Source organism: Sebastes fasciatus, chromosome 2 (genome assembly GCF_043250625.1).
Source record: "Sebastes fasciatus isolate fSebFas1 chromosome 2, fSebFas1.pri, whole genome shotgun sequence".
In the NCBI taxonomy this organism is placed as follows: domain Eukaryota; kingdom Metazoa; phylum Chordata; class Actinopteri; order Perciformes; family Sebastidae; genus Sebastes; species Sebastes fasciatus.
This window is the reverse complement of record NC_133796.1, coordinates 4,488,256-4,515,851: the sequence shown is the minus strand read 5'-3', so window position 1 is coordinate 4,515,851 and position 27,596 is coordinate 4,488,256. Positions and strand designations below refer to the sequence as shown.

The following is a 27,596-nucleotide window of genomic DNA, read 5'->3' as shown; positions in this document are numbered from 1 at the left end:
AGCACCGACCAGAATACTCAAAGCAGATGGAGGTCTGTTCGTTCTGAGCGTGCCAATCGTTGAAACCACAACATACATCCTACACAGGACACAGGAAAGCATCTAGCAAGAGTATTGACCCGACTGCAGGTGAGTGTGTTTGTGGAAGAGTGAATTCGACTGTGTGAAAACAAAGTATGATGTGAGAAGATTATTTTTAAGCATTCACTTCACACCTCGAGGTTTGGATTTACTGTTATAAACAAGTCATAAAATAAATCCTGAGAGGAGGAACATGACGGTACGGCAGCAGAGGACGTCCTTACAGGGAGTCATCATTTGATAATCCCTCTGTTGCTGCACTAATCTGTCTCTTGCAACATCCTGAAAAACTCACACATGCAGTTCATTCCTCCAAACCAAACCCTGAACTCTTTCCTCCGTGTACCAAAACGTTACCTTGACTTTAAGCCTCTCTCTCCAGTCCCAAATAGAAAATTCCTTCAGGGGATTCTCTGTGTTTTTTATGCGTCATCGCCACTGTGATGCCTTTGCTGCAGAGAGTGACGACGCTCAATAATAAAAGCACGGAAAGTGAGAATTGAACATGTTTAGTGACTTTAGTTAATTACAGAGGTGGGAATTATGAATCACTTTGATAATGCAAATGATTTTGTTCGGCAAATAAACTACACACACTGTCTGCTACACCTACGTTCACAGCTGTAACAACACCGATAAACTCACACTCTCGCGGCGGCGAGCACGAACCTACCAGCAGAGCTAGAGCTTCTAACGTAGCACAAAAACACACACTGTTTGTGGGAAATCACTATTGTTAATCCGGTCGGACAGAGTATCGTTTCACTGGGCAGGCACAAAATCTGGTACACTCAACTAAATGTTCGGTGGAGACTTTTACTGGGAACGTGGCTGCATGTCCGCGACACTACACGCAGCACCGTGGTTGCTAGGTTAACTATCCTGAGGTCGGGGTGGATGGGTGAGTCAAAAAACACGCAGACTTTCGCCCAGGAGATCAGTGTTCGTGTCCCGTGTGAAACCAGATGTCAAAGTTGATTTTTTTTGTCACATAACTTCCGTACTTATCCGCGACCTTTTCGTAAACCTAACTAAATAGTTTTATTTAGAAAAGACTGGAGCGGAAATTGACACAGACACACACACACACACACACACACACACATACACGTCTCGTGTCGCTGGACATTCGTAGGAAAATGCACGTGCTGTGTGCTGACCATCATGAGAAAAAAAGGGGAAATTTGTGTCTATGTACACGAATCAATACATTCAACTTCGTGATTATTTCACAAACCGCTGTGCGACTGGGCTGCATGTTACTGTAGCATGCCGACAAAGCAGCTTCAATGCAGACGCTATTGATTCAGTCAGTGTCACAAGTGATTCAATACACTCACACGTTCATCTTCAGGATTTATCATTTGTTTGTTTATGTACTGAACACCTCGAGTTAATCAAAGAAAGGAGGAGAGAGTTATATGAGAGCGATATAAACAGATTATTTATAAGCACTAAATGGATTAACCATAAATAAAGTGTATAAATCTGTCTCTCTCTTCCTCCTCTGATGAATTTCCCCTTGTATAGCTGTTGAATATCAGTGTAGAAGTAAAATGGCAGCTCTAAAGAAGAAGCTCTTTGATTCTAAGGAACTGACAGTAAAACCTGACGTGTAGCCTATACCGTTGATGTTTTCAGATCTTAAAACTTGTCCTGCTGTGCTGGAAAATATTTCAATGTGTCACCTGCTTTTCTTTCTTTGTTTGTTTGATTATCCAGCAGAACAAGAAAAATCCAGAACCAGACAATAAAAACATGCCAAGATAATTCACGAATATATGTTCGTTTGCTGTTAAATCTTGCAGTTAGATTTCTCCTGCAACCCCTCCACTCACATTTTTAATCCCAAACCAGCTCCTGACATGACTGACATTCGCGTATTTGGTCGTCATAATGACACACACATTGAGCCCATTCTGCTGCCTGGCTCGTGTCTCGTCTGTCACTGTCAAGACACCAGGTTGCTGCCATAGCTGTTACTCTCTTTCTCCTTCTGTCTCTGCGCTGGTACAGGTTGAATTGACAGGATTTTAGAGAGCAAGTCTTTCTGCTCCAGGTTTTTCTTTGTACTCAGGATGTGGCAGGAGAAAGAAGACGTTTATACAGGACGGATTAGAGTTCATAGAAATGGATCTTCCCTCTGTTGTTTGCTTCAAGCTGACAAGCCTGGCTTATGCCTCAAAATCTTTTTCTTTTTGTGTTCCTTCCTTCTGTCGTTCTCTCCATCCATGCCATGCATCCGGTCCCCAGGCTGGTCCTGTGTCTACAGTTGAGCAGGCAGCTGACAGCACGGTGACAAGTGTTGAGGATGGGAGGATGGAAGGGAGGAAGAGGGACTAATGAGAGAGACAGCAGCAGCAGCAGGGGTCTGTCACTGCACCTCCAGATAACAGCCAGCCCGACTCTCTTTGATATCTTGTCCCAAGTGACCAGGTCGCTCCATCTCCAGCTTGTACCAGCGAGGTGGGGGTAGGGGTGCTTATTAGACACTTGTGTTTTTTTTCTTTTATCCCTTGTGCAAAGGGAGGAGGAGGAGGAGGAGGAGGAGAAGCAGAGGAGGGTAGTGTCAGATCTTGCATGGATCGAAAAGCAAAAATCAAAAGATCCAATACTGAGAAAGGATGGGCGGGTGAAATTGTTTATTTTAGAGGATTACAGATCTCGACCCGATACATCCCCCCCCCTCCTCCCCCAATGGATTGATATAAAAAATGCAGCATACTGTGCATGAGGAGCTGCAGGAGGCTGCTACAGGGAGAGATATACGTACATGACCGACCACCTGTTTTTCTTACATTCACTTACATATGTTAAAGTGGCAGTAGGCAATATCATTTTTGGCATCATTGGGCAAAGATTCCATAATAACCTTTCAGCATATTGTAATTCAAGTGTTCTGAGAGATAACTAGACTTCTGCTCCTCCTCATGGCTCTGTTTTCAGGCTTTAGAACATCTAGCCCGTGACGGGAGACTTTGACCAATCACAGGTCATTTCAGAGAGAGATCGTTCCTATTGGCTGTGTTCCGGTCATGTGACCAGAACTTGGCGTTCCTTCACCAGATTCCACAATGGCAGTTCTCATTTTACAGCTAAACCGTGCACTACAAGATGATTCTGAAAACATCTGAGGAGATAAATAGGCATTAACGTAACATATAATCTTGAGATTATATATTTATGAACAAAAATAAACCACTTTTGAATTATTAACTAATGATAATGTACAAAAACAAAGATTGCGGATCGCATTCATTTTGGGACGGCTTAGGTCGTAGTTCGGGATGGTTCCCGGGAGGATGAAAAACGTTAGTTCCTTAGAATCAAAGAGCTTCTTCTCAGAGCTGCCATTTCACTGTTACACTGATATTCAACAAATATAAGAGGAGAAATCCATCGGGAGGAACAGAGACCGATTTTAAATGCATGGATGGATGGAAATAATAATAAATAAATATAATGTGTGATACATTAACTACTGTCTTCCTATCTCACAATTCATTTGTGTTCAAAGACACTATTTAATTTAAAAATAGGCAAAAAATGAGCCACACTAAAATGAATACCATATTTTTAGATTTGTTCTGTGGTGTCCTTATCACACACATTGTTTTTCATGTATGATACACCTAACTGGCTAAAACTTCACATTTGCGCTTTGCTTTTAAATGTATTTACGTCAACTATCCTTTATGCTTAAAATAGCTTTTAGTCCTATTCAGATCATCATATTTGCTTACACATATTCAATAACCTTTTTTATTTAGCCTAGAATTCTTAAAGTTGGGTAGAGACGCCTTTTTAATTTTAAAAACACCATTAGAATTGAATAACTTGTCCACATTCTTAAATAGGCCTGTTGCAGTGTTTTCTAATGCAGTACCTGACAGGAAGTCAACTTGGACCAATGCTGTTGCCCTAGCAACAGAATGGCAATGAAAAGGTCTAGTACTTTATGAGTCATAGGGTGGAAGTCAGAATGTTGCGCCTTTGATGACAACGATGTCACGGTTCCGGAATCACCATCAGAAAACTTTAGAGAGGGTTCTTCGTTTCGACATCTCGCCACTTTGAGTACAGACTTACAGAGACTTACAGTTTTCAACTGTATTTTCGGCAACGTTTTCAAAGATGTTTGGAAAAAGCTCCAACACCATGCAGAGGCCAAGATGCTGCTTGGTAAGTTCATTAAGTTTATATTATTTGTTTTCAAAATGTCTTTTCTAATTGTGTGAAATGTGATCAGGAATGTAATTAAATTAAGGAAGATGACATTTGAAATCAGTGGGAGTAACAGATCTACAAATTACAATTTGTATCAGGTTTTTATTAAGTGCAGTGATTATTCTTTGATTTAACTAAATAACACCAATTTAATTTAAGTGGTTTTTAGTTTTACATTTCCTGTTTTTGGCAGTTTTTAAGGTAAAAATACAGGTGGTCTTAACATTAATCCAAATATTTTCTCATTTAGTATTGCATGGGTGACAATACACGACCATGTGACAGGCACAAACAAAGACCGTCCCTTAAAAGGACATGGAGGGCAGCTAATCCATCCGCTATTATAAGGTAAGTGTTGTATTACTTCACTGTATTGATGATTTAGCCTACTGTTGGTGTTAAGATTCTGGAGATTCAAACAACTTTTCATCTTTATGCAAAAGACCAAGAACCCTCGGTCCAGGCGGAAAGAGGAGAAGAGTGGAAACACTGGAGTCCAAAGAGAAGAAGGATCCCTCGGATCCCACATGCTCTAAGAGCATGATGGATACCTCTACGAGCAGTCCCAGTCCTCAGCAGACCTTGATACTGAGGATTCCACGTGACAGATACGAACAAAGACCTTCCCTTAAAAGGAAATGGAAGGCAGCTAATCCAGCCGCTATTATAAGGTAAGTGTTGTATTACTTCACTGTATTGATGATATAGCCTACTGTTGGTGTTAAGATTCTGGAGATTCAAACAACTTTTCATCTTTATGCAAAAGGCCAAGAAGCCTTGGTCCAGGCGGAAAAAGGAGTAGAGTTATTTCACTGAAATCCAACGAGGCCGAAGAGATGATGGACTTCTCTCCGAGCAGTCCCAGTCCCCAGCAGACCTTGCCACTGAGGATTCCAACTGAGGCCGAAGAGAAGATGAACACCTCTCTGAGCAGTCCCAGTCCCCAGCAGACCTTGCCACTGAGGATTCCAACTGAGGCCGAAGAGAAGATGAACACCTCTACAAGCAGTCCCAGTCCTCAGCAGACCTTGATACTGAGGATTCCAACTGAGGCCGAAGAGATGATGGACTTCTCTCCGAGCAGTCCCAGTCCCCAGCAGACCTTGCCACTGAGGATTCCAATTGAGGCCGAAGAGAAGATGAACACCTCTACAAGCAGTCCCAGTCCCCAGCAGACCTTGCCACTGAGGATTCCAACTGAGGCCGAAGAGAAGATGAACACCTCTACAAGCAGTCCCAGTCCCCAGCAGACCTTGCCACTGAGGATTCCAACTGAGGCCGAAGAGAAGATGAACACCTCTACAAGCAGTCCCAGTCCCCAGCAGACCTTGCCACTGAAGATTCCAATTGAGGCCGAAGAGAAGATGAACACCTCTACAAGCAGTCCCAGTCCCCAGCAGACCTTGCCACTGAGGATTCCAACTGAGGCCGAAGAGAAGATGAACACCTCTACAAGCAGTCCCAGTCCCCAGCAGACCTTGATACTGAGGATTCCAACTGAGGCCGAAGAGATGATGGACTTCTCTCCGAGCAGTCCCAGTCCCCAGCAGACCTTGCCACTGAGGATTCCAACTGAGGCCGAAGAGAAGATGAACACCTCTACAAGCAGTCCCAGTCCCCAGCAGACCTTGCCACTGAGGATTCCAACTGAGGCCGAAGAGAAGATGAACACCTCTACAAGCAGTCCCAGTCCCCAGCAGACCTTGCCACTGAGGATTCCAATTGAGGCCGAAGAGAAGATGAACACCTCTACAAGCAGTCCCAGTCCCCAGCAGACCTTGATACTGAGGATTCCAACTGAGGCCGAAGAGATGATGGACTTCTCTCCGAGCAGTCCCAGTCCCCAGCAGACCTTGCCACTGAGGATTCCAACTGAGGCCGAAGAGAAGATGGATACCTCCACAAGCAGTCCCAGTCCTCAGCAGACCTTGCCACTATGGATTCCACCTGAGGCCCAAAAGATGATTGGTACCTCCAAGAGCAGTCCAAGTCCTCAGCAGACCTTGCCATTGAGGATTCCAACTGAGGCCAAAGAGAAGATGGACACCTCTACAAGCAGTCCCAGTCCCCAGCAGACCTTGCCACTGAGGATTCCACCTGAGGCCCAAAAGATGATTGGTACCTCCAAGAGCAGTCCAAGTCCTCAGCAGACCTTGCCACTGAGGATTCCAACTGAGGCCGAAGAGAAGAAGGACACCTCTACAAGTATCTCTTGTCTTTCCGGGGGCATTAAAGAGAAATCCGTCAGCTTCTTGCAGACCTTGCCACTGAGGATTCCACCTGAGGCCCAAAAGATGATTGGTACCTCTAAGAGCAGTCCAAGTCCTCAGCAGACCTTGCCACTGAGGATTCCAACTGAGGCCAAAGAGAAGATGAACACCTCTACAAGCAGTCCCAGTCCCCAGCAGACCTTGCCACTGAGGATTCCAACTGAGGCCAAAGAGAAGATGGACACCTCTACAAGCAGTCCCAGTCCCCAGCAGACCTTGCCACTGAGGATTCCACCTGAGGCCCAAAAGATGATGGATACCTCCACGAACAGGCCCACTCCTCAGCAGACCTTGCCACTGAGGATTCCAACTGAGGCCGAAGAGGAGATGGATACCTCCACGAGCAGTCCCAGTCCTCCGCAGAACTTGCCACTGAGGATTCCAACTGAGGCCGAAGAGAAGATGGACTTCTCTCCGAGCAGTCCCAGTTCCCAGCAGACCTTGATACTGAGGATTCCAACTGAGGCCGAAGAGAAGATGGACATCTCTCCGAGCAGTCCCAGTTCCCAGCACACCTTGATACTGAGGATTCCAACTGAGGCCGAAGAGAAGATGGACTTATCTCCGAGCAGTCCCAGTCCCCAGCAGACCTTGCCACTGAGGATTCCAACTGAGGCCAAAGAGAAGATGGACACCTCAACGAGTATCTCTTGTCTTTCCGGGGGCATTAAAGGGAAATCCATCAGCGGCAAGCAGACCTTGCCACTGAGGATTCCACCTGAGGCCCAAAAGATAATGGATACCTCCAGGAGCAGTCCCAGTCCTCAGAAGACCTTGCCACTGAGGAGTCCAACTGAGGCCAAAGAGAAGTTTGATACCTGTCTGCATAACTGTGGTCTTAACTGTTCTCATAACTTTTGTCTTACCCTTGCCATGAGCAGGTTATCCCTCAACAACAAGCACACCTTGCCACTGAGGAATCCACCTGAGGCCCAAAAGAAGATGGATACCTCTACGAGCAGTCCCAGTCCCTAGCAGACCATGCCACTGAGGATTCCACCTGAGGCCCAAAAGATGATGGATACCTCCACGAGCAGTCCCAGTCCTCAGCAGACCATGCCACTGAGGAGTCCAACTGAGGCCAAAGAGAAGTTTCATACCTGTCTGCAAAACTATAACTGTCATAACTGTTGTCATATCTCTTGTATTACCTTCGCCATGAACAGGTTATCCCTCAATGACGAGCAGACCTTGCCACTGAAGATTCCAACTGAGGCAAAAGATAAGACGGACACCTCTACGACTATCTCTTGTCTTTCCCGGGGCATTAAAGGGAAATCCATCAGCGGCAAGCAGACCTCAAGATTCCACCTGAGGCCCAGAAGATGATTGGTACCTCCAAGAGCAGTCCCAGTCCTCAGCCCCCCCTTTAGGAGTGTCTCTAAAGGGGGGCCAAATGGGCAACATGGTGGTGCAGTGATTAGCACCTCCGCCTCACAGTTTGTGTGGAATTTTCCCCATGGTAGCATGGGTTTTCTCCGAGTACTCCGGTTTCGTCTCACAGTGCAAAAAAAATGCAGGTTAGGTTAATTGGTTATTCTAAACTGTGTAAATGTCTGTGTGCCAGCCTGTGATAGTCTGTCAACTTGTCCAGGGTGACCCTGAATAGGAAAGCAGTTACAGATAATTGTATGAATTTATGAAAATACTAAATAAATAAATGAATAAATAAATAAATACTCTCTCTCTGTGTTTAGCAATGCAGTTCATCTGTTCGTCTGATATTCATATTAAGCGTTTCTTCTTTCTGCCTATTCAGGATATTCACTTCAAATTTACCACTTTTGACAGTATTACAGTTTAGCTACCAGCTTTTCTAGCATTGTATTTCATCTCTTAGCTTCTTTAGGTAATGCAGTTGAGCTTCCACCTCTACCAGTTTTAAATTTCAACTTCTAGGTTTTTCAGCAGTGCAGTTCAATGCATTTGAGCCATTCAAGTCATTTCAAATTTCTGCATTTTCAGCAATGCTTTGCAATTAATTTCAGCTGTCAGCATTCACAGGTATTTTCAGCAGGAAATGCATTTTTTAATCAAAATTAAAATAGTCAAATAAATAATGTTGGACCAAAAGATTTATTTTGTTTTTTCCCAAGAGCCTCGTGGGCTATTTTACATTGTGAGGCCCGGAGGCTTGAGCCCCACTAAGCCCGTGCATTCAGGCAGCGGTGAAGGGAGTGTGTGTATTTTCGGAAGTATAATCAGGAAGATGTACTTAGAAGGAAAAGCAGAAAATCCTCACAGATTTGAAGCTGGTGCCATACAATTTTTGCATGAAAAAGTTGCAAAAACATTTTATTTCATTGATTAATCGCTGTACATTTTATATGCAAAACTAATTATTACAAAGGGTGCTTTCATAGTAGGTACGATTGATTCGTACCGTGTCCAAGTAGGATTGCCCCCCTCTCCACTTCTCCGCCGCGCAGCTTTCACATTAGTAAAGTTGTTCCGTACCCGTACACTTCCGTCATCATCCACGTGTATTTGGTTATGTTCAGGTTAGCTATTCTAGTGGCTGAGCATTGTAAAACACTTCGTTCAAACTTCTCAGGAACAAAATGAAACTCACCACAGCTGTCATCGTTAGTTTTTCCAACAATCACCAACTCTGGTTTGGTTGAAATAAATCTTTATTTCATGAGTTTGATGTTGAATTTGCCGACTACACACTGAGTGAAGATGTCTCTGTTCAGAGCATATTGTACACCACTGTATGCAGCCCATTTGTGGTCAAACTACAAAAAAAGCGAGCTTACAGCGATGTCAAGTCGCATATAATGATGCAATGAGAATATTACTAAAAAGACCCGAGATGTTGCAGTGCAAGTGAAATGTTTGTGTCTGCAGGCATAAATACTTTTCAAACGGTCTTAAAGGGGACATATTATGCTCATCTTCAGGTTCATACTTGTATTTTGGGTTTCTACTAGAACATGTTTACATGCTTTAATGTTCAAACAACACATTCTCTTTCTCATACTGTCTGTCTGAATATACCTGTATTCACCCTCTGTCAGAAATGCTCCGTTTTTTTTCAACGGAATGGCAACGGAATTGCGTTGCTAGGCAACAGTTTGGGTCCATGTTTACTTCCTGTCAACTGATGTCATTCACATACACTGCTACAGGAAATAAACTGGGACACATTTAGAATGTTTACGTTTAAAATTGTGAAATTGTCTAAATATTGTAGATCTGTGACATCACAAATGGACAGAAATCCTGACGGCTTGTGTGTATTAATCTATGGATTCAGCGTTTTGATACTTTCACAGTATTTTTATATCACTTAAACCTGCTTTACAATATAAAAGACATGAAAATCTCACTTTTTACAATATGGGACCTTTAAGAAATCCCATGTACAAATTTTTATGCTGGCTAAATGACTCTGAGAATGACATAATCTTGCGGTTGTCTAACATAAGATTTAGCACTATACGATACCAATCCCAGCTGTGGCATTAATTTATGTATATATATTTTTGATCTCTTTTAATCATGACTTTTTATAGTGCTTCTTGTATTGTACTGTATTATATCTAATGTTTTTTTTATCTGGACTTTGAGTGCAATAAAGTTTAAATTGAAAAAAAAAAAAAGGTGTCATACTCTTTTAATCACGGAACGGGTCGTCTCTCCCTCCACAGCGCTGTAATTATTTCAGCCATCAAACGCTGTCATCTAATAGCTAGTATCTATTAAATCTCTGTCTGTGATTATAACAGTGTTTGACATTCTGAGTCAGTCTGCTCAGGCTTTCAGGATTGATGTGCCCTTCTAAGAAAAAAGGCCGAGGCTGCTATGGAGAGACGGAGGGACCGTGTCTGAACACACCATCCGTTATTTGTGTGTTTTCAAGGTTCAGCTGAACCCCCTTCTGTCTCCAAAAGGTCAGCCTATCGAGGATCTCAAAAACCAGCCTCATTTTCAGATTGACCTTCATGCATTTTTCAAATTATACGATGGATTGTGAAAGAGCCTCACAGACTCAAGGATGGTCGTTTCTCTCAACCCCTTAAGCTACATCTAACTTTAAAAATTTAAAATGCAAAATTATGGAAAACCACAGTTGCACAGCAGTGTGGTCGTCTTAGTGTAGTTGCACTAGGGAACATTGGCTGGTTTCGTCACTTTACAGGCTTCTTTTATTATCAGATCACAGTTGAATCTGTGCTTCTTCTACTCTCAGATTGTGGCTCTCCCTGAGATCTATCTGCCCTACTGTATGTCTAAAAATAGAGGAAGGAGAAAGGCTGATTTCTCCTCCCTGGAGACAGATCAATAACTGATGATTGAGACGGGGATGAAAAGCAGGACAGGAGGAGGAAGAGGAAATGGAAGCCGAGGGAAAGAGAGGGAGCGGATGATGAGAGAGAGCTGGACACATATGGCAAACATTTCTTGTGAGAGTGGATTTAGAATAGAGCGTGAGAGGATGTGGGACGTTGTTTGGCTGCGTTGCTGTTATCTATGGGGGATTGGATGTACAGTAATGTGTGTGTGAGTGGCCTATATAAGTTTGTTGTGTGGGTGGGAATATGTGTAGCTGCGCAGGTTGCTGATGGTGTATATCTGAAGAAATGTGTGACTGTGTGCGATGTCTATTTTTGTGCAAATGTTAGAGTAGAGTTAATGTGTATTTATTTGCACACATTGGAATGGAAATATGTTAAGAGTGTGTGCGTACATGCATATGTATGTTTAGCCTTGTATCAGGTGTTTGCTTGCTTGTGTGACAATGCTTTTAGTGGATCTCGTCTCTCTGCTCAGCCATCTGCTCTATAGGTGATAACAAACACATTAGCTCTCAGACTGAAGCAAAACAACCGCTCCCCGACTCTCACCAGCTGCATGCATGAGGATTTCTGGTTTATATTACCTTTAAGTCTGCTCTGATAACTTGTTAATATGTATTTATTGCATGAGAGTCCGCTAACCGTGGACGGGTGGGTGGTTGATTTGGTGGATGGGTCAGACAAACACAAGACTTTCAATCACGTAAGTCATTAATGACATGACTCGTTGGTATCGTCTATCCCAAGCCAGTGGCTAAATGGCGGTACAACTTCCATGTCCGTCACGTGATGCCATTGAGGCCGAAAATACTTTTTTTCCCATATTCCCATTTACCTTTTTTTAGGTAAATCATCTTCCCAGTATGAACACTCTTAATAGTCCTTATTTAAATCATCAGGTCCTAAAAGTTGCAAAATGCATTAATAGCCAAATCCAGAGTTTGTTTCCTTCCTCCGTTCATGTGAATGAGACCCAGACCAAGGCTGGACCGAGGGCTGGAAGACGGAGTTAAAGAATAAGCTACTGCACCTGCTTCATGGTCCCAATGTATGCGGAAAATTTCCGGACGATCCAAGTACTTTTATCACTCGGCAGTCGAGCCATTTTTGCTTCATGTGCCACTAAGCGACTCTCATAGGAATGAACAGGAGCCAACGCTGTATCCAGTTCTCTTTATACATCCATGAGCCACTCTGCCCGCGTGAGCATCGAAGCTCAGGCGTGGCTTGGCTGCGTGTCAGATCCGTCTCCTCTAGAGATTCGAGGTCTCGCCTATTTTTTCCGTGTGCCGCGCACGGCTCACAGCAATGATAGACTGTATATTATATATGTATATTTTTATATGTGAAATGTTTTGAACACCAATAGCTAAAACGAACTGGCGATTTTTTGTCATGATAGTTATTTTTACCTATTGTATGTCCTTTGGGAGTGTTTTTTTTTATATATGTCAGTATAGGTTTCTACCACACCCTCACATGTATTTTACATCCCTTTCTTGTATTTTATTGTCGTTTTATATGTGTGAAACAAATAAACATAGACAGTGAAAATGATCTTTTAACAGTGTATTGCAATCATACCAGCACATCACTACAGTTTCAATGTGTATAGAATATGTCACAGGCCTGGCTGCGTGTCTCTTCTAGAGATTCGAGGCCTCGCCTATTTTTTCCGCGTGCCGCGCATGGCTCACATCAAAGGCAGACAGTGAAAATGATATTTTGACAGTATATTTACATCATACCAACAACATTAATACAGTTTCAATGTGTATATGTAGAATATGTCACAGGCCTGGCTGCGTGTTAGATATTCGAGGTCTCGGCTATTTTTTCCGCGTGCCGCGCACGGTTCACATCAAAGGCAGACAGTGAAAATGTTCTTTTGACAGTGTATTGACATCATACCAGCACATTACTGCAGTTTCAATGTCTGTTTGTGTAAAATATGTCACAGGCCTGGCTGCGTGTCTCTTCTAGAGATTCGAGGTCTCGCCTATTTTTTACGCGTGCCGCGCACGATTCACATCAAAGGCAGACAGTGAAAATGATCTTTTGACAGTATATTGACGTCATACCAGCAACATTACTGCAGTTTCAATGTATGTATGTGTGAAATACTGTATGTCACAGACATGAAAAAAGTAAAGATTTATTTTTAACTCAACACTTCATGCTTCCGTTTCAAAATAAAAGCCCTCAAGCGTTATTTTTTCCTGTGGACAGAATTCCTTCATTTGTTAACACAAGGCTTTTATTTTGAAATATTTACAGGACAGTGTTGTAGGGAATGTAGTGACTTGCACGGCTCCATGAATGAATAAACTACAGGGTTTTAAGTGTGGATTATTATTATTATTTACAAATGAGCACAAACTTCTTAACCTTCTTCTATCTAAAATAAGTGTAAATTACTTTTATGAAAGGCAAAATCAATGTGGAAAGAAAGGGCGATAGAACCGATTCTCTATAGCGTTTTCCCTGTCCGCAAAGTGGCGGATGGCCTAACGATTTCATCTGCTACTGCCAACAATGTCCGCATTTGGCGGGTGTTAATTTCAGACCCTGCCTACACACAGTGTAGAAGGCAAAAAAAAATGTTTCTATCAACTTAGCCAGCTATCCTCTAATTTAGTGTGAATGAGAAGCCAATAACTGTAATTTGCTCTTAAATAGTATTGGTATCACTCTTCAAGCCCATATGGTTCGATTTCTATTATAAGCCAAAATGAAATTATTTCTTGGGAGTAGCTGTTTCACTATGAGCGTGATCCAAGTGTAAATCCATCTCTCTGCTTCCCTGAACAACCTCTCGTACCCCCCACCTCCCTCTCTCTCTCTTTCTCTCATTAGATCAAAGCCACACAGAGAGAACTATTGTTCCGTTGTATACTCGAGCACGGCTGCCTGCCTGCACTGAAACCAAAATAACAAACACTCATTGCACATATGCATGGGTGCACATAATTCACTCACACACACAAACACACACACACACACACACACACACACACACTAGTCATTGTTTCATCATGCACCTTCATTTACATACAGCAAGGACATTTCAGCTGGGTTTGTCAACAAGGTCATTTCAGCAAAAAACATTTGAGGATAAATGCTTATTTGCTTGGTTGATATATAGGTTATATAGGTTGATATAATTCTCATGCAGCAGGAGACAATCAGCCTAATGCCAGGATCAGACTGCACGATATTTTTGTCTTTGACGATGGTCTCCATGTCAGATCTAACGATCACAGCACCATATCTCTTGCAGTGTCTTGGTCAGGTGACTGGCAAGACTACACGTATGACCACGACCAATCATGGCACGTCGTATTCCACAATCATGCGCAAGTTCAGACGTCAGCAAATGTCAATCATGTCGACAGAAGCGTTGTGTGTGATGCTGGCGGTCTTGTGTTGCGAAAAGAAAAAGAAAAGAAAGAAAAAACAGTTGTGGATGCGCTCCTGGGTGGTACAGAGATGACGGTATGGGCTGTCAATACTTCAGTCAGTCTCGTTGTCCCACCTGGCAGCAGCACACTTGGCATCGCTCCTCGATTTCGCCATGTTTGTTTATTACCAAGTGACCTGACTGCGACTGCGCGCTGGAGAGAGCACCTGATTGGTCAACGCAAAGGGAACACGTCGTTAGAGATGTCACACTAGGCCTGTCAAGACGAAAAATTCGGACAGCCTAGACTTTTCCTCGGGGTGTCGTGGGGCGTCCCAGACGTGCCGTTGGTTGTCGTGTACTATGACACACTACATGAGATAAGAGGATTGATTTTCGCACACGACATTTGTCGTTCTCGATCCCCTACGACGGCCGTGTCTGGCTATAATCGGGCTGATATTGTGTAGTCTGAACCGGGCATAACCTAGCATAAATATAGAGTGCTACATGAATAACTCCTATAACCCGGAAATTAGTTTTAGCATTTGCGGTTCCCTCGTCTGGAATGTTTATTTTGAATGGATCTTTAGTTAGATGCCTGTAATAAGGTCTGTGGTCAACACAAGCTTAAGAGATTTTAACGTTTTGTTCTACGATGTAAAATACATCAGTAAATATCCCAATAATGAATTTTTAAGCCTTTATCTGTTTTTAAAAAGGCGGGTTGCTAACAAAGAGACTACTAAACGTCATCACGCCGACTCGTGCTCATGCAACCGAGGTGTAGTTCGTTTATAATCTAACGTTAGCTTTTTGCTTCTGCCATTGGCAGTTAAACTTCATCAATCATAAAAGTGGTGTTCATTTTTGGAGTTATCTTGCTGAACAAAACATGCAAGAATCATAAACGTCTGTTTGCCAAAGAGCATATTTTCTGCAATAATCCAAAACCCAATGGAAATTTTGTCTTATTGTTGAGGGAACCAGGGCGATGCTAACTTCCTGGTTGGCCTACAAAACAAAAGTCATCCCTGGAGCGCTCTATTGGCAGCAAAAAAGAACAGCTACCAACACCTCTAAAGCTCAATCATTAACACACTGTGTCTTGTTTAGTTTAATCTGTACACTAACAGAAATGTAAAAATTACAATTTGTGGTTTTATGGGGAGTTAAAGGAATACTTCACCCACAATAATGACAGTCTGTACATCAATTACTCACCCCAAGTTACCATTAAACGTCCCATATTGTAAAAAAGTGAGATTTTCATGTCTTTTATATTATAAAGCAGGTACAAGTGATATATAAATACTGTGAAAGTATCAAAACACTCAATCTATGGAGGAAAAAACACAGCCCTCATTCATGAACTATGCGTTTGAAACAAGCCGTTAGGATTTCTGTGTCCATTTGTGATGTCACAAATCTACAATATATTTAGACAGTAGTACATGAAACAAATCATGTGCCTCTGTGTCCTCCGGTGCTCCTAACGGCATCTGCAAGATTTCACAGACCGGAGGAAAACAAGCAGTAAGAGCTGATCTGAGGTCTGCTGTCCATCTGCTGTCTATGAGAGCCGGCTGTCAATCACTCTGAACTCCGACCAAACGGTCAAACTAGGCAGCGCTGATCAAATATGAATCAATATTCTGTTACGTTAATGTCTATTTCTCTCCTCAGATGTTTTCAGAATCATCTTGTAGTGCACGGTTTAGCTGTCAAATGAGAAAGTCTGTGATGCCGCCGCCATTGTGAAATCTAGTGAAGGAACGCCAAGTTCTGGTCACATGACCAGAGCACAGCCAATAGGAACGCTCCCTCAATGAAATGACCTGTGATTGGTCAAAGTCTCCCGTCACGGGTTAGATTTTCTAAAGCCTGAAAACAGAGCCATTAGGAGGAGCAGAAGTCTAGTTTTCTCTCAGAATACTTGAATTACAATATGCTGAAATGTATTGACTACTGCCACTTTAAGTTACGGCACTTCCGGAGTTATTCTAAACCAAATCACGTTTTTTTAAAGCTAAATAAGTAGTTTTTGTCATGTAACTTCTGTACTTAAGTGGCGCCACTTCCGGTGTTATTTAAACCCAAACTGTGACCTTTTTTCTAAGCCTAACTACTAAGTAGTTTTATTTTTGAAAAGACTGGAGCGGAAATTGACAAGTGTGTCACATGTTGCTGGACATTCGTAGGAAAATGCACAAAAAATATGCTGTTGAAAGTAGTGCTGAGCATCACGGGGAGAAAAAAAAAAGGGAATTCATGTCTATGTACATGAATCAAACAGATTAAATTGCGTGACTATTTCACGAACTGCCGTGAGACCGTGTTGTCGCATCTCACCCTCGGCAAATTTGCTTTGTAAAGACAGCACTTCTTTTTTTTTTTTTTAAAGTTGGATACAATTTTCATCAGCAGTAAATTCAAGACTAGAATGTGAAATATTATTTATTTCACAGAAGGTTTAGTTAAAAATTTAATGAGCTGTCATCATGTCTTCATAAGATTCATCATGCATCATTCCTTGTCCATGTACTGAAGGCATACATCCCCATTTATGACCATGTTTACCCACACACAAAGAATGAAACATCTTTTGCTTTATGAGTTCAGACAAACATCCATTGTGAAGCTCCAGCTCAAGGCCAACCACCCCCATCTCCCAACAACAAAAGGAGGTGGACTGGTGGGGGCTGCTGCTGCTTCCTCCTCTCCCACTGCCATCTGAGTAAAACTGCCTTTGAAAATGACTTTCGTTAGAATTGCGGCACGCAGCTTTGAAAAGCCTCACAGACACGAAATGAGTGGTCCAAATCCTCGGCTGCTGAGAGGAGAGAGACGCTTGATCCTGATGAGAAAATAATCACTGCCTTTGACACTTTGTCTTAAGCCAGCTCATCAAAACCATATGAATAAGCAACAACAGGAGATGCTGCAGGCCATGGAAACTGACTGTGCTTATTCAAGACGATGGTTTTCCATCTCTCCTTATTTGTAATGTCATCAACAAGGATGTTAATACAGATCAAAGCAAAAAATGTTTCTTCTTTCACTGTCAGACAGCTTCAAACCGAGATTTCAGGGAGTTATTTTGTGATGAAGTGTCCACGTTTTCTCTCCTGGAATCTACAGCATTGTCAGAAAGAGATTAGGACAGTGATGTTTTCATTGCGCTGTGAGGTTGAAATGCTGACTTTCAACTTGTGTTCACTTCCATATTGGCTGAACAGTGTTGCACTCAGAACCTTTTATTTTAAAGGTTTATTAATATGCAGGGCTTTTCTATAGTGTGTGGTGGTGTCTATATCTGCAGACACCCTTCCGATTATCAGTGGAACATCGGTATCGGCCAACATTTGCCTTGTTGACTGCCGTCGGCCTATCTGCAAATAAGGTGACATTCGCTGTTGGCAGTGGCCGATGTTTATCTGTTGTGTTGCATCAATTTTGCGCCGGCTAAATGTTGTGTTGGTTATTTGCGTTCGGTCTCGGACAACAGTAACAAGCTGCTGATTCAGAGTAGAAGCCACTGACTGGACACGACTCTGGCATGACGGCAGGTGCCGTGCGTTTGTCATTTTAAGCTAAACTATAATGTTTTTTTACTAAACCTAGCAAAGTAGTTTTGTTGCTTTTTTTTTTTTAAAGCTGAAAGTCAGCACTTTAACAACATAGTCGTCATTTAACTTCAAATCCAATGCTCAGGAGTACAGAAGTAAAGAACATACTGCACACTGCGCTCTCCCTCCCCTCAACCACCCACCTCTGCATGGGTGTGATTATGTACTTTTTGCAGAATGCATTTCAGCAATTTCTCATCTGACCTTGATTCATATTATACAGTTAAACTGAAACTGTTGTGATAGCAACAGTAACAAGAGAAAGAGGTTATTGCTACCGTGGGTGAAAAGAATGTTCCACAGCGGATTCCTCTCTGTATAATTATTGAACAATGGTGCAGAATGCTGCTGGTATATATGGATATGAATGTGCTTCATTTTGGCAAGTTATTTGCAGGAGTAGGAAAAATGCACAGATATGGCTCCAAGAAATAACACATTTTGTTTTGTTTTATTGGCTTTGGTCTTATTTTCATTGTTTTTAATCAATAAAAATTGCATGGGACTCACTAAGGTTGCTGAGAAAGAAGTAAAAGAAATGAAGGTGAACAGGAAAATGATTTCCCATAATGTCTGTTGTACCAGTTTACAGACAAACTTTGACCTACTGTACTTTGTTTTTTTTTTTGGATGGATTGCCATGAAATTTGGTTCAGACATTAACGGTCGTCAGAGGATGAAACCTACTGACTTTGGAGATCCCATGACTTTTCCTCTACTGCCACAAACCGGTCAAAGTTTTTTTTTTACTTATTAGGGGTAACAATCCGCATACTTGCATTGAACCGGTCAGTATGAAGCTTTCGGTTTGGCACGCATTACAAACCGAACAATTCGTTAAAGACCAATCCTATTGCATTTGCAACAGACATTCACGGTTGCCAGAGGATGAATTGGTTGTAAAGAAGTCAACAGCTTAGTCAGTTGTTTGTGCACCTAAAGCAATTTATTTTGAGGTGAAACCGAAAGTGGTAACACCCGAAATGTCTGATCTACTTTAGTGCTTGCAGAGTTTCCCTGTGCATTGGGGGATTATTGCAAAGTTGAAGCAGGAACGATGGCCAAAGCGATGAAAATAAACCAGAATTATCCTTTACCGTAAGCATCTCAATCTTCACTATCATAGTGTTTTTACTAAATATTATTTTAGAGATATTCTACCATGACAAAAGACTTGGCAAAAGTCCGGCATTAAGGCCCTTTTCCTTTTGGCCTCTTGTCCACACGCAAACAAGAGTTTTAGGCCTCTAAAACTGAGATTTTTCAAAACTCTGGTTACTTAGTATCCGTGTGGACGTGTAAAATGGAGCGTTTCAGAAACTATGACCTCAATTTGCACATGGCGTACTACGGTAAGGTGACGCTAAGCAGCAGCTCAACCTCGTCATCCATCCACACCAAGCCCCCAGGAAGAGCGTCGGGGCTTTGAAGCAACTTCTCGTAGTGGAATTACAATTTCCGTGTCCATAGACTTACATTTGGAAAGAAAAATCGGCAGATCATTTTTTAGGTAAATCAACTTCCCAGTACGAACACTTTGAATATCCTGTATTTAAATCATTAGGTCATAAAAGTTGTAAAATGCACCAATAGCTGAATCCAGAGTAATTTTCCTTCTTCCGTTCATGTGAATGAGACCGAGAGCTGGGACGCAGAGTTAAAGGAAACGTTAAATGCGCCTGCTCTATGGGCCCTATGACTGCGGAAGATCGCGGAATGATCCGGGTACTTAATCACTCAGGAGTCGAGCCATTTTGGCTTCATTCGCCACTGAACAACTCTCATAGGAATGAATGGGCGCCCACCTCCAACGCTGTATCCAGTTCTCTTATACATCTCTTATACAGATATTTTTTTGAAGGTCATGTGGATAGATTTTTTTTTTTTTAACGTAGGGGAAGAATATCTGTTTCATAAATGTTTGTGTACATGTAGACAGAGCTTAAAGGTCCCATATTGTAAAAAGTAAGATTTTCATGTCTTATATTATAAAGCAGGTTTAAGTGCTTTATAAATACTGTGAAAGTATCGAGGCACTCAATATACAGAGAAACGCACACAGCCCGTATTCAGAAATTGTGCGATTGAAACAAGCTGCTAGGATTTCTGTCTATTTGTGATGTCACAAATATACAATATTTAGACCATTACACGGTTTTAAACGTAAATATTCTAAATGTGTCCCAGTTTATTCCTAGTTGCAGTGTATGTGAATGACATCAACTGACAGGAAGTAAACATGGATTCAATCTGTTGCAAGGCAACGCAATTCTGTTGCAATTCCGTTGAAATGCACTAAAACGGAGCGTTTCAGACAGAGGGCAAATACAGGTATATTCAAGCAGACAGTATGAGGAAAATAAAGTTGTTTTTTAACATTACAACATGTAAACATGTTCTCGTAGAAACACAAAATACAAGTATTAACCTGAAAATTAGCATGATATGGCACCTTTAAGACTGTGCTATAAAACACTTAAACTGTCGTCATTTACCACAGGTTGGATATAAAAGTCGACATACTTCAGTACATTGTGGGACACACATAGCAAGCGCACAACCCCCCCGGCAGCCTTGCGTTGCCAGTTTGAAAAAGAATAAAAATCAATATGTGTTTTACCTGGTTCTCTCAGGGGGCGAGCAACTGATTCTAACTAAAAAAAAAAACTTCTAGGGCTGATTAGAAAGAGCACAAAACCATTTCTGTCTCTCACTTCCAAATCAATTCGATGCAAAACACAAAGGAATTAGCTCACACCTCCATTGTGCTTACGGACAAATCCCAGCACATGAAGGTTTCAATAATGATCAATACTGCCGTTCTATTCTCCGTGAAGGCTGGATGGTGTCGACTGATGTTCTGAAGCCGCCTCAGTCGGCCTCCTGCCCGCTGGGAGGGCCGAATCAAAGCTCAGGCTTCTGAGGGATGGGGATATAAAAGTTCACACCTCTGGCTGGAAGTTAATATCAAAATGTACACTTCGACTGAGGATGGACATCAAAGTGCTCAGTCTAGCGTTATGATTATATCCATTATCAAAATGAGAATTGTCTTAAGAGTAGATCCCTGCTGACTTTTATGTTGCAACACTTCATATAATCAATCGTGTGTACGGAGGAGTGTGAGGTTTCTGGGCAGGAGAACTGACAGCAGGCACCTGGAGTCTGACAAAAAACAATAACAAATGTTGTCCAGAAACCCTCACAGGTACTGCATTTAGCATAAAAATATGCTCAAATCATAATCCATTGCAGATGGATGGATGGCATAACATGGCAAGCTGCAGCCCAACAGGCAACAACAGCTGTCAGTGTGTCAGTGTGCTGACTTGACTATGACTTGCCCCAAACTGCATGTGATTATCATAAAGTGGGTATGTCGCCAAAATGTAATGAAAGTTTGGAGCATTATTTAGCCTCCTTCGCAACAAGCAAGTATATAGCTGGTATCGGTACCAATTGATTCCTTAGGTCTTTTAGTTTTATATGATACCAGTATCTTTACTCTAGCTTTAAAACTGAACCCGCTACAATCTAAAAAAATACCAAGTTGTGTTAATGCGTTCAAGAAATAAGTGGCGTTAAAACAGATTTGCGATTTTTTTCCCAATGATGCCAAAACTATACTGCCTACTGCCACTTTAAGTAAAGGATCTAAATACTTCCTCCCCCACTGTAAAGGACACAACCCTGAAATCCTGCATTGGCACTGCACATAAATCGCAAGGTGCAGAATCAGGCATTGCACCCTTCACGTCATGTGTGGCGAACACACACACACACCAGCAGCCCAACGCTGTTCCTTCAGGCGTCACTCAGCAGAGCTGTGGGGAGTCACTCGTCCATGCAGACAGTGACTGCTCGCCTGAGACCAGTTTGCCTTTTACCGTTTTCCTCGGATGACCCCTCTACGATCAGAGTCCTCCTGATAAAAAACGCTGCCGGGCTCACTGAGGCGTGCAACCTCTTTTTCAGGATAATGTATCATTTCTATTTGGTGCTTTGGTATAAAATTAAACTGGCAGAAAACAAAATGAAAAGAAAAAAAATGAGGATGAGGATGGCAAAGGGTTTTATTCACTCCAGCATATAAAAAAGTAAATCCACTGTATTGTCACCTCATTCTGAGGCTGCGGCACGGACACAGACTCCCTTTGTCTAAATGTTTAAACATTAGGCCGGTTGCACCAGCTGGACATAAAAAAAGTTGGGTGCCAAGTCCTACGCCGGGCTTAGCAATGTCCAGCCTTGTGATAAATATTTACACCTGTTGCACCATCTAAAAACGACACTAGGTGCAGCCCTTTTACTGCAGTGATAGTTGCCATGCCATTTGCGTTGCTATGGTAACAAACTTAAATTTACACTTAATGCCAAAGAATTGATCAAAAAAAAAGACTGCTGAACATTAAATTATTCCGATTGTGAAACAAGAAACATTATTGAACTAATAAAAAACAAGACGTCTGGCTGATATATGAGATGATAACAGCGACACTGTCACGACTGTGACACTAGTGCCAGCTACTGTATGTAGACCTAAAGGCCCCGACACACCAAGCCAACGGACAGTTTGGGGCTGCCGTCTGTCGGCCTAGTTTTTGCGGTGTGTCCCATACCGGCTCTAGTCTTCCTGTGTCCGAGTTTGTTTTGCCGATTCAGAAGGCCAAACCCGGGTGATTCCATCACTGCAGATCAGAGCCGATAAATACCGGTAACTACTGCAGAGTCATTTGTCCCGGGAACTGATCCTGATTGTAACCTTCCCACTTTAGACAAAGCCAGATGTTAGTGTTTTTTTTGTCGTGTTGGAAAGGGTCTTTACAAATATCTCTCTTCTGTATGAATGGCTCTAACATTGTGTTTCTGGATGAGAGCTGTGTTTCCTCTTAAATCCAAGTACTTAGTAATGAGCCTCTCAGTGCGGCCACGCTCGTTTCCAGCGAGCAGCTTCGCTGGAACCGGCACAAGTTAATTACCTTGATGAAAGCTGTTGATGCTACTTGTTTCGAGAGGACAGGATATTATATTTTAATTTTTTTTTCCCTCACAATGGTGCTTCTTCCCACTCACCAGTAACCTCTCAGCAAATTATAGCTTATGTAAATTTAAAACGTGAACCACCAGCACTCAATCATGATGGCCCAACATAGAGGAATCATCAGTCTAACAATCTGTTTCTTCACGGGGGGATCCACGACCAACTTTTTCTGTCTTTTAGAGGCTCTAGCAGGTTCAGAGCTAGAGTGAAGACACAGATATCATATGAAACTAGAAAACCTAAAGAACCCATATCACGTTAGCTTGTCGGGAAGGATGCTAAATAACGCTCCAAAGTTGGGCTACATTTAAGCAAGGAAAACTGTAATGGCCATTTTCAAAGGGGTCCCTTGACCTCTGACCTCAAGATACTGTATGTGAATGAAAATGGGTTCAATGGGTACCCACGAGTCTCCCCTTTACAGACATGCCCACTTTATGATAATCACATGCAGTTATTTGAACGCAATATAAATGGGTTATTTTCGCCTATTCTAAAATTTTAATATTTCTGCATACTGGGGTCCCTAAACAGTCTTGAATTACATAAATTGGGTATCACTGTAAAGCTGATACTCTTGTGGATCCAATGAGCCCAACTGTATTCATGTGTGATGATGTTAGCCCCCATAGGAGCCATTTCATTGTAGTGAGACCATTTTCTTGAAACGTGACCTCACTGTATAAAATGACCTGTGGTGACCTCTAGGATAATCACAGCCTCATGAAACTTTACAGCCACAAACTACAGACCTAGAGCATTCAGAGGATGGATGGCTTTCCTATTTAGATTGTCAATAAGGGGGTTTCTGAGCAGTTTAAACAACAGAAGTGCTCGCCATCCAATCGCTGAAACATGCAATTCTTGCAGAAATCTCCAAATGTCAAAACGTTTTTGACCCAAATCACAGCATGGCTTTTTCTATGGTGTTCCTAAAGGTCTTGGTGTCTTAATGTGGTATTTTGGAGGGATTATTGATCATTTTTATCAATTCTCCAATGCTAAAAAAATGGTTAAATTTAGCACCAAATCTGTGCAACAAATGGTATCAACCCAAAAATTGCTGCAACAACTTATGAGAAATAATAGAGCATGAGGATGACCATCATATACTTCTATCATAATGTTCTAAACCCTTATACACTTTTACAATTTAAGCTGCATCTCAAATTAATCTTCAGGTTCCCAGCTTTCAGATGATGTACACCACTTCTATGTGACATCTACTGTTGACCTGCTATCTCCCCCTAAAGACCTTGTAATTCTTCTATTGTGGGTCTCAGAGGGTTAATTTGACTAATGGAATATATATTAATAGCATGTTTTTTTGCTGATAATTATTAATCTCCAAACATCCATCCAGTATCTCACTGTTTATCTGGGTCAGAGCTACAATCCCCACAGGATGAGCCTCCCAGAGCCCAGCAGCTTCCTCCAGCTCCTCCTGGGGGATTCCCAGAGGCTCGGGCAGACTTAAGAGTGTGAGTCCTGGATCTGATCTGGGGTCTCCTCACAGTCGGTCACACTGTTTAAACATTTCAGACACAGGGAGTCTGTGTCCGTGCTGCAGCCTCAGGATGAGGTGACATAGTGGATTTAGTATAAATCCATCTGCCATCCTCATTCCACTTATATATGTTTTCATGCCAGTTTAATGTCAAACCGAAACACAAAATGGAAAGTGGTGTTATCAGGAGGACTCTCGGATGATCTTAGAGGGGGTCATCCGAGGCAAACTGGTCTCAGGCGAGCAGTCACTGTCTGCATGGACGAGTGATTCCCCCGCAGCTCTGCTGAGTGACGCCTGAAGGAGCAGCGTTGGGCTGCTGGTGTGTGTGTGTGTGTTCGCCACACATGACGAGAAGGGTGCAATGGCTGATGTGAAAAACACAAGATATTCCTAAAGCAGGGGTCAGCAACCTGCGGCTCCGGAGCCACATGCGTCTCTTTAGCTCCTCTCCAGTGGCTCCCTGTGGATTTTTAAAAATGGAAATGAATAACTGTTTTTTTGTTTACATTTTTCATTTTTATTGATCATTGTTGTAGGTCTATGGTACGACGGTACAACGGAGTATTAGGGCCACATTGAGGAAAAAAAATAAATCTGAGATTTCGAGAATAAATTCCTAATATTATAAAGTAGTAATTTTACGTGTTAGTTTCTTTTTTTCTCGTAAAGGTATGACTTTATTCTCGTAATCTTCTGACTTTATTCTCATAATATTAAATCTTTTTTTCTAGTAAAGTTATGACTTTATTCTCGTAACATTACGACTTTTCTCGTAATATTATGACTTTATTCTCAAAATCTCAGATTTTTTTCCCTCAATGTGGCCCTAATACTCCGTCGCACATTTGCTCTTGGGCCCTACTGCATTAGACTTATATACTATATACTTAGATTATAAACTGTGTTACCTTCATCACAATACGCAAATGTTTTGCGGCTCCAGACAGATTTTGTATTTATTTTTTTTGCCTAAAATGTCTCTTTTGATAGTAAAGGTTGCTGATACTTGGACTAGCAGGTTCAGTTTTAGAGCTAGAATGAAGGTACTGATGTCATATGAAACTAGAAAGGAATCCATTTGTATCAAGCATGTTAGGGAAGGAGGTTAAATAACGCTCCAAAGTTGGGCTAAATTTTGGCAAAGACAAACTGAAAAGGCCATTTTTAAAGGGGTCCCTTGTCTCTTGAATGAAAATGGGTTCTTTGGGTACCCACGAGTCTCCCATCACATCTTTCTCCAAATCCACGATTTGATTTGACTTTAAGGTCACGATTCGACTCAATTTAAACATGTCATTATTAGACTGTGGAGATGTCTGTTGTGCTCATACACTGCAGCTGGCGCGAGGCACAAATCTTGTCGGTTAACGGTTAATAATCAGTTAACGAGGGTCGGTTATCGGTTAAGAACATTTTTCAAAATGAGCATCCCTAGTTTTGACGATATACATCGTCACACACACTCACGTGGTGCATACACACACATGTGCTGAAACATGCTTAAAACATATAAACGTATGCAAGTCATTCAAAAATCTAATGAAATAAATATTGCGTATTGCAACACAATGTGACCAATCTAAAATAAATATAATAATACTTATATAAATATGGAAGAAGTAAGTGACTCGTCAAAATAATAAAAAAAAATCCTAACTGTACTTTTTCTACTTGCATGGTCTAATTCTGCTCCAGTCTTTTCTATTCAGCTCAGCTCTCTGTGCTTAACTCCCATGGGTGCTCATTACGGAAGAGGTTTGTTTGATCTATTCTTTCATTGCTGTTTGAACCTGAAGCATCAAACTCTCTGAGGAGTGCAGTCTGTCGACATGACTAGTTAAAACTGCTGCCATTACACAGACAAACAAACACCGTTTCTTAGTGCAAGCTGTCATTAGACGAACACTGCTGTTGTCTTTTTATTATTTCACACATTTAAAAAAGTGTGCTCGGATTCATAAAGGAGAATTATAATACGGAGCCGGTGCTGGTGCAGAATGGATTCCTCACGCTGCTGCTGCTGCTGCGGCTGCTGCAGCGGGACGAGTAATCAGACAAAAACGATCAGTTGTGCCTCAGTGCCCTAAGTACAATCAACCGCTATAATTAGTTTCCATTTAAAGAGGTCGATTCAGTATAAACATACAAGGAGAACATTTAGTTCCAAGAGTAAATAACTTCAAGGCTTTGGGGGTGATGCATTGCGACTGTGAAAACGGATGTAGTGCGCCACGAAGACATTAAAGAGTACAACTAATACCACATCTAACATCGCTTAAATGTTCTATCCTTCAGTGACGATGTACTCGGAATCAAACAGGGTACGATAAGCAGTGATTCTTAATGATTACAGTAAATAATATGAGAGCCATGACAACTCCTCACAGTCTTTAACCCTTGTATTATTACGACTTTTTTTCAGAAAGTTATGACTTTATTTTCATAATATTACAACTTTTTTTTCTTGCAAAGTTAAGACTTGATTCTCATAAATTTATGACTTTATTCTCGTAATATTATAACCTTTTTTTCTTGAAATAGTATGACTTTATTCTCATTACATTACAACTTTTTCTCGTAAAGTTATGACTTTATTCTCGGAATCTCAGATTTTTTTTCCCTCAATGTGGCCCTAATACTTCGTCGTATAATTTGAATGTTTGTGATAAACTGAAGGACGAATTGTTCCTTTATGTGTTGAGAAAATCCTCCTACTAAAACAGAAAACCCATTTGCTTTACACGACCTACTTTTGTTATACAGGAGATTAAGGAGCACCTCTAAACACAGTGGCATATATTTCAAATTATCCTCCCGTAGGTTGATAAACTGTGGTGTGCTCTGAACGTGGAGTCAGCTCCTCCGGGTCTGGTAGCTCCGCTCACAATACGCTTGAGTCCTTTTGTTGTGAGAGCGCTGACAGCTCCACCTGTGTGTGTCAGCTTCCTGTTGGTTCATTAGAAGAGGACAATGAGACAATGAGAGCGTTTGTCTCTGCTAATAAAAGACACATTAATACGTCCTCTGCTGAGAGCGGTCTGCTTGAGTGACTCAAAAACATCGCAGGGATATTGTGTGTGTGTGTGTGTGTGTGTGTGTGTGCGTGTGTGCGTGCGTGTGTGTGTGTGTTTTGTTTT

General features: G+C 41.8%; 2 protein-coding genes across 2 annotated transcripts in view; both read left to right on the top strand.

The window, feature by feature from the left end:
* The window catches only part of c1qtnf4 (C1q and TNF related 4), a 38,741-nt gene that overhangs the window by 5,774 nt on the left and 5,371 nt on the right, over nt 1-27,596 (top strand). The gene's annotated exons all lie outside the window — the stretch shown is intronic.
* Nucleotides 4,114-8,255, top strand: LOC141782651 (uncharacterized). The gene is made up of 4 exons (XM_074659259.1): nt 4,114-4,263; nt 4,559-4,656; nt 4,752-4,979; nt 5,075-8,255. Exons 1-4 carry the CDS (start codon nt 4,216-4,218, stop codon nt 7,551-7,553), a joined length of 2,853 nt encoding a protein of 950 aa, XP_074515360.1. The 5' UTR covers nt 4,114-4,215; the 3' UTR covers nt 7,554-8,255.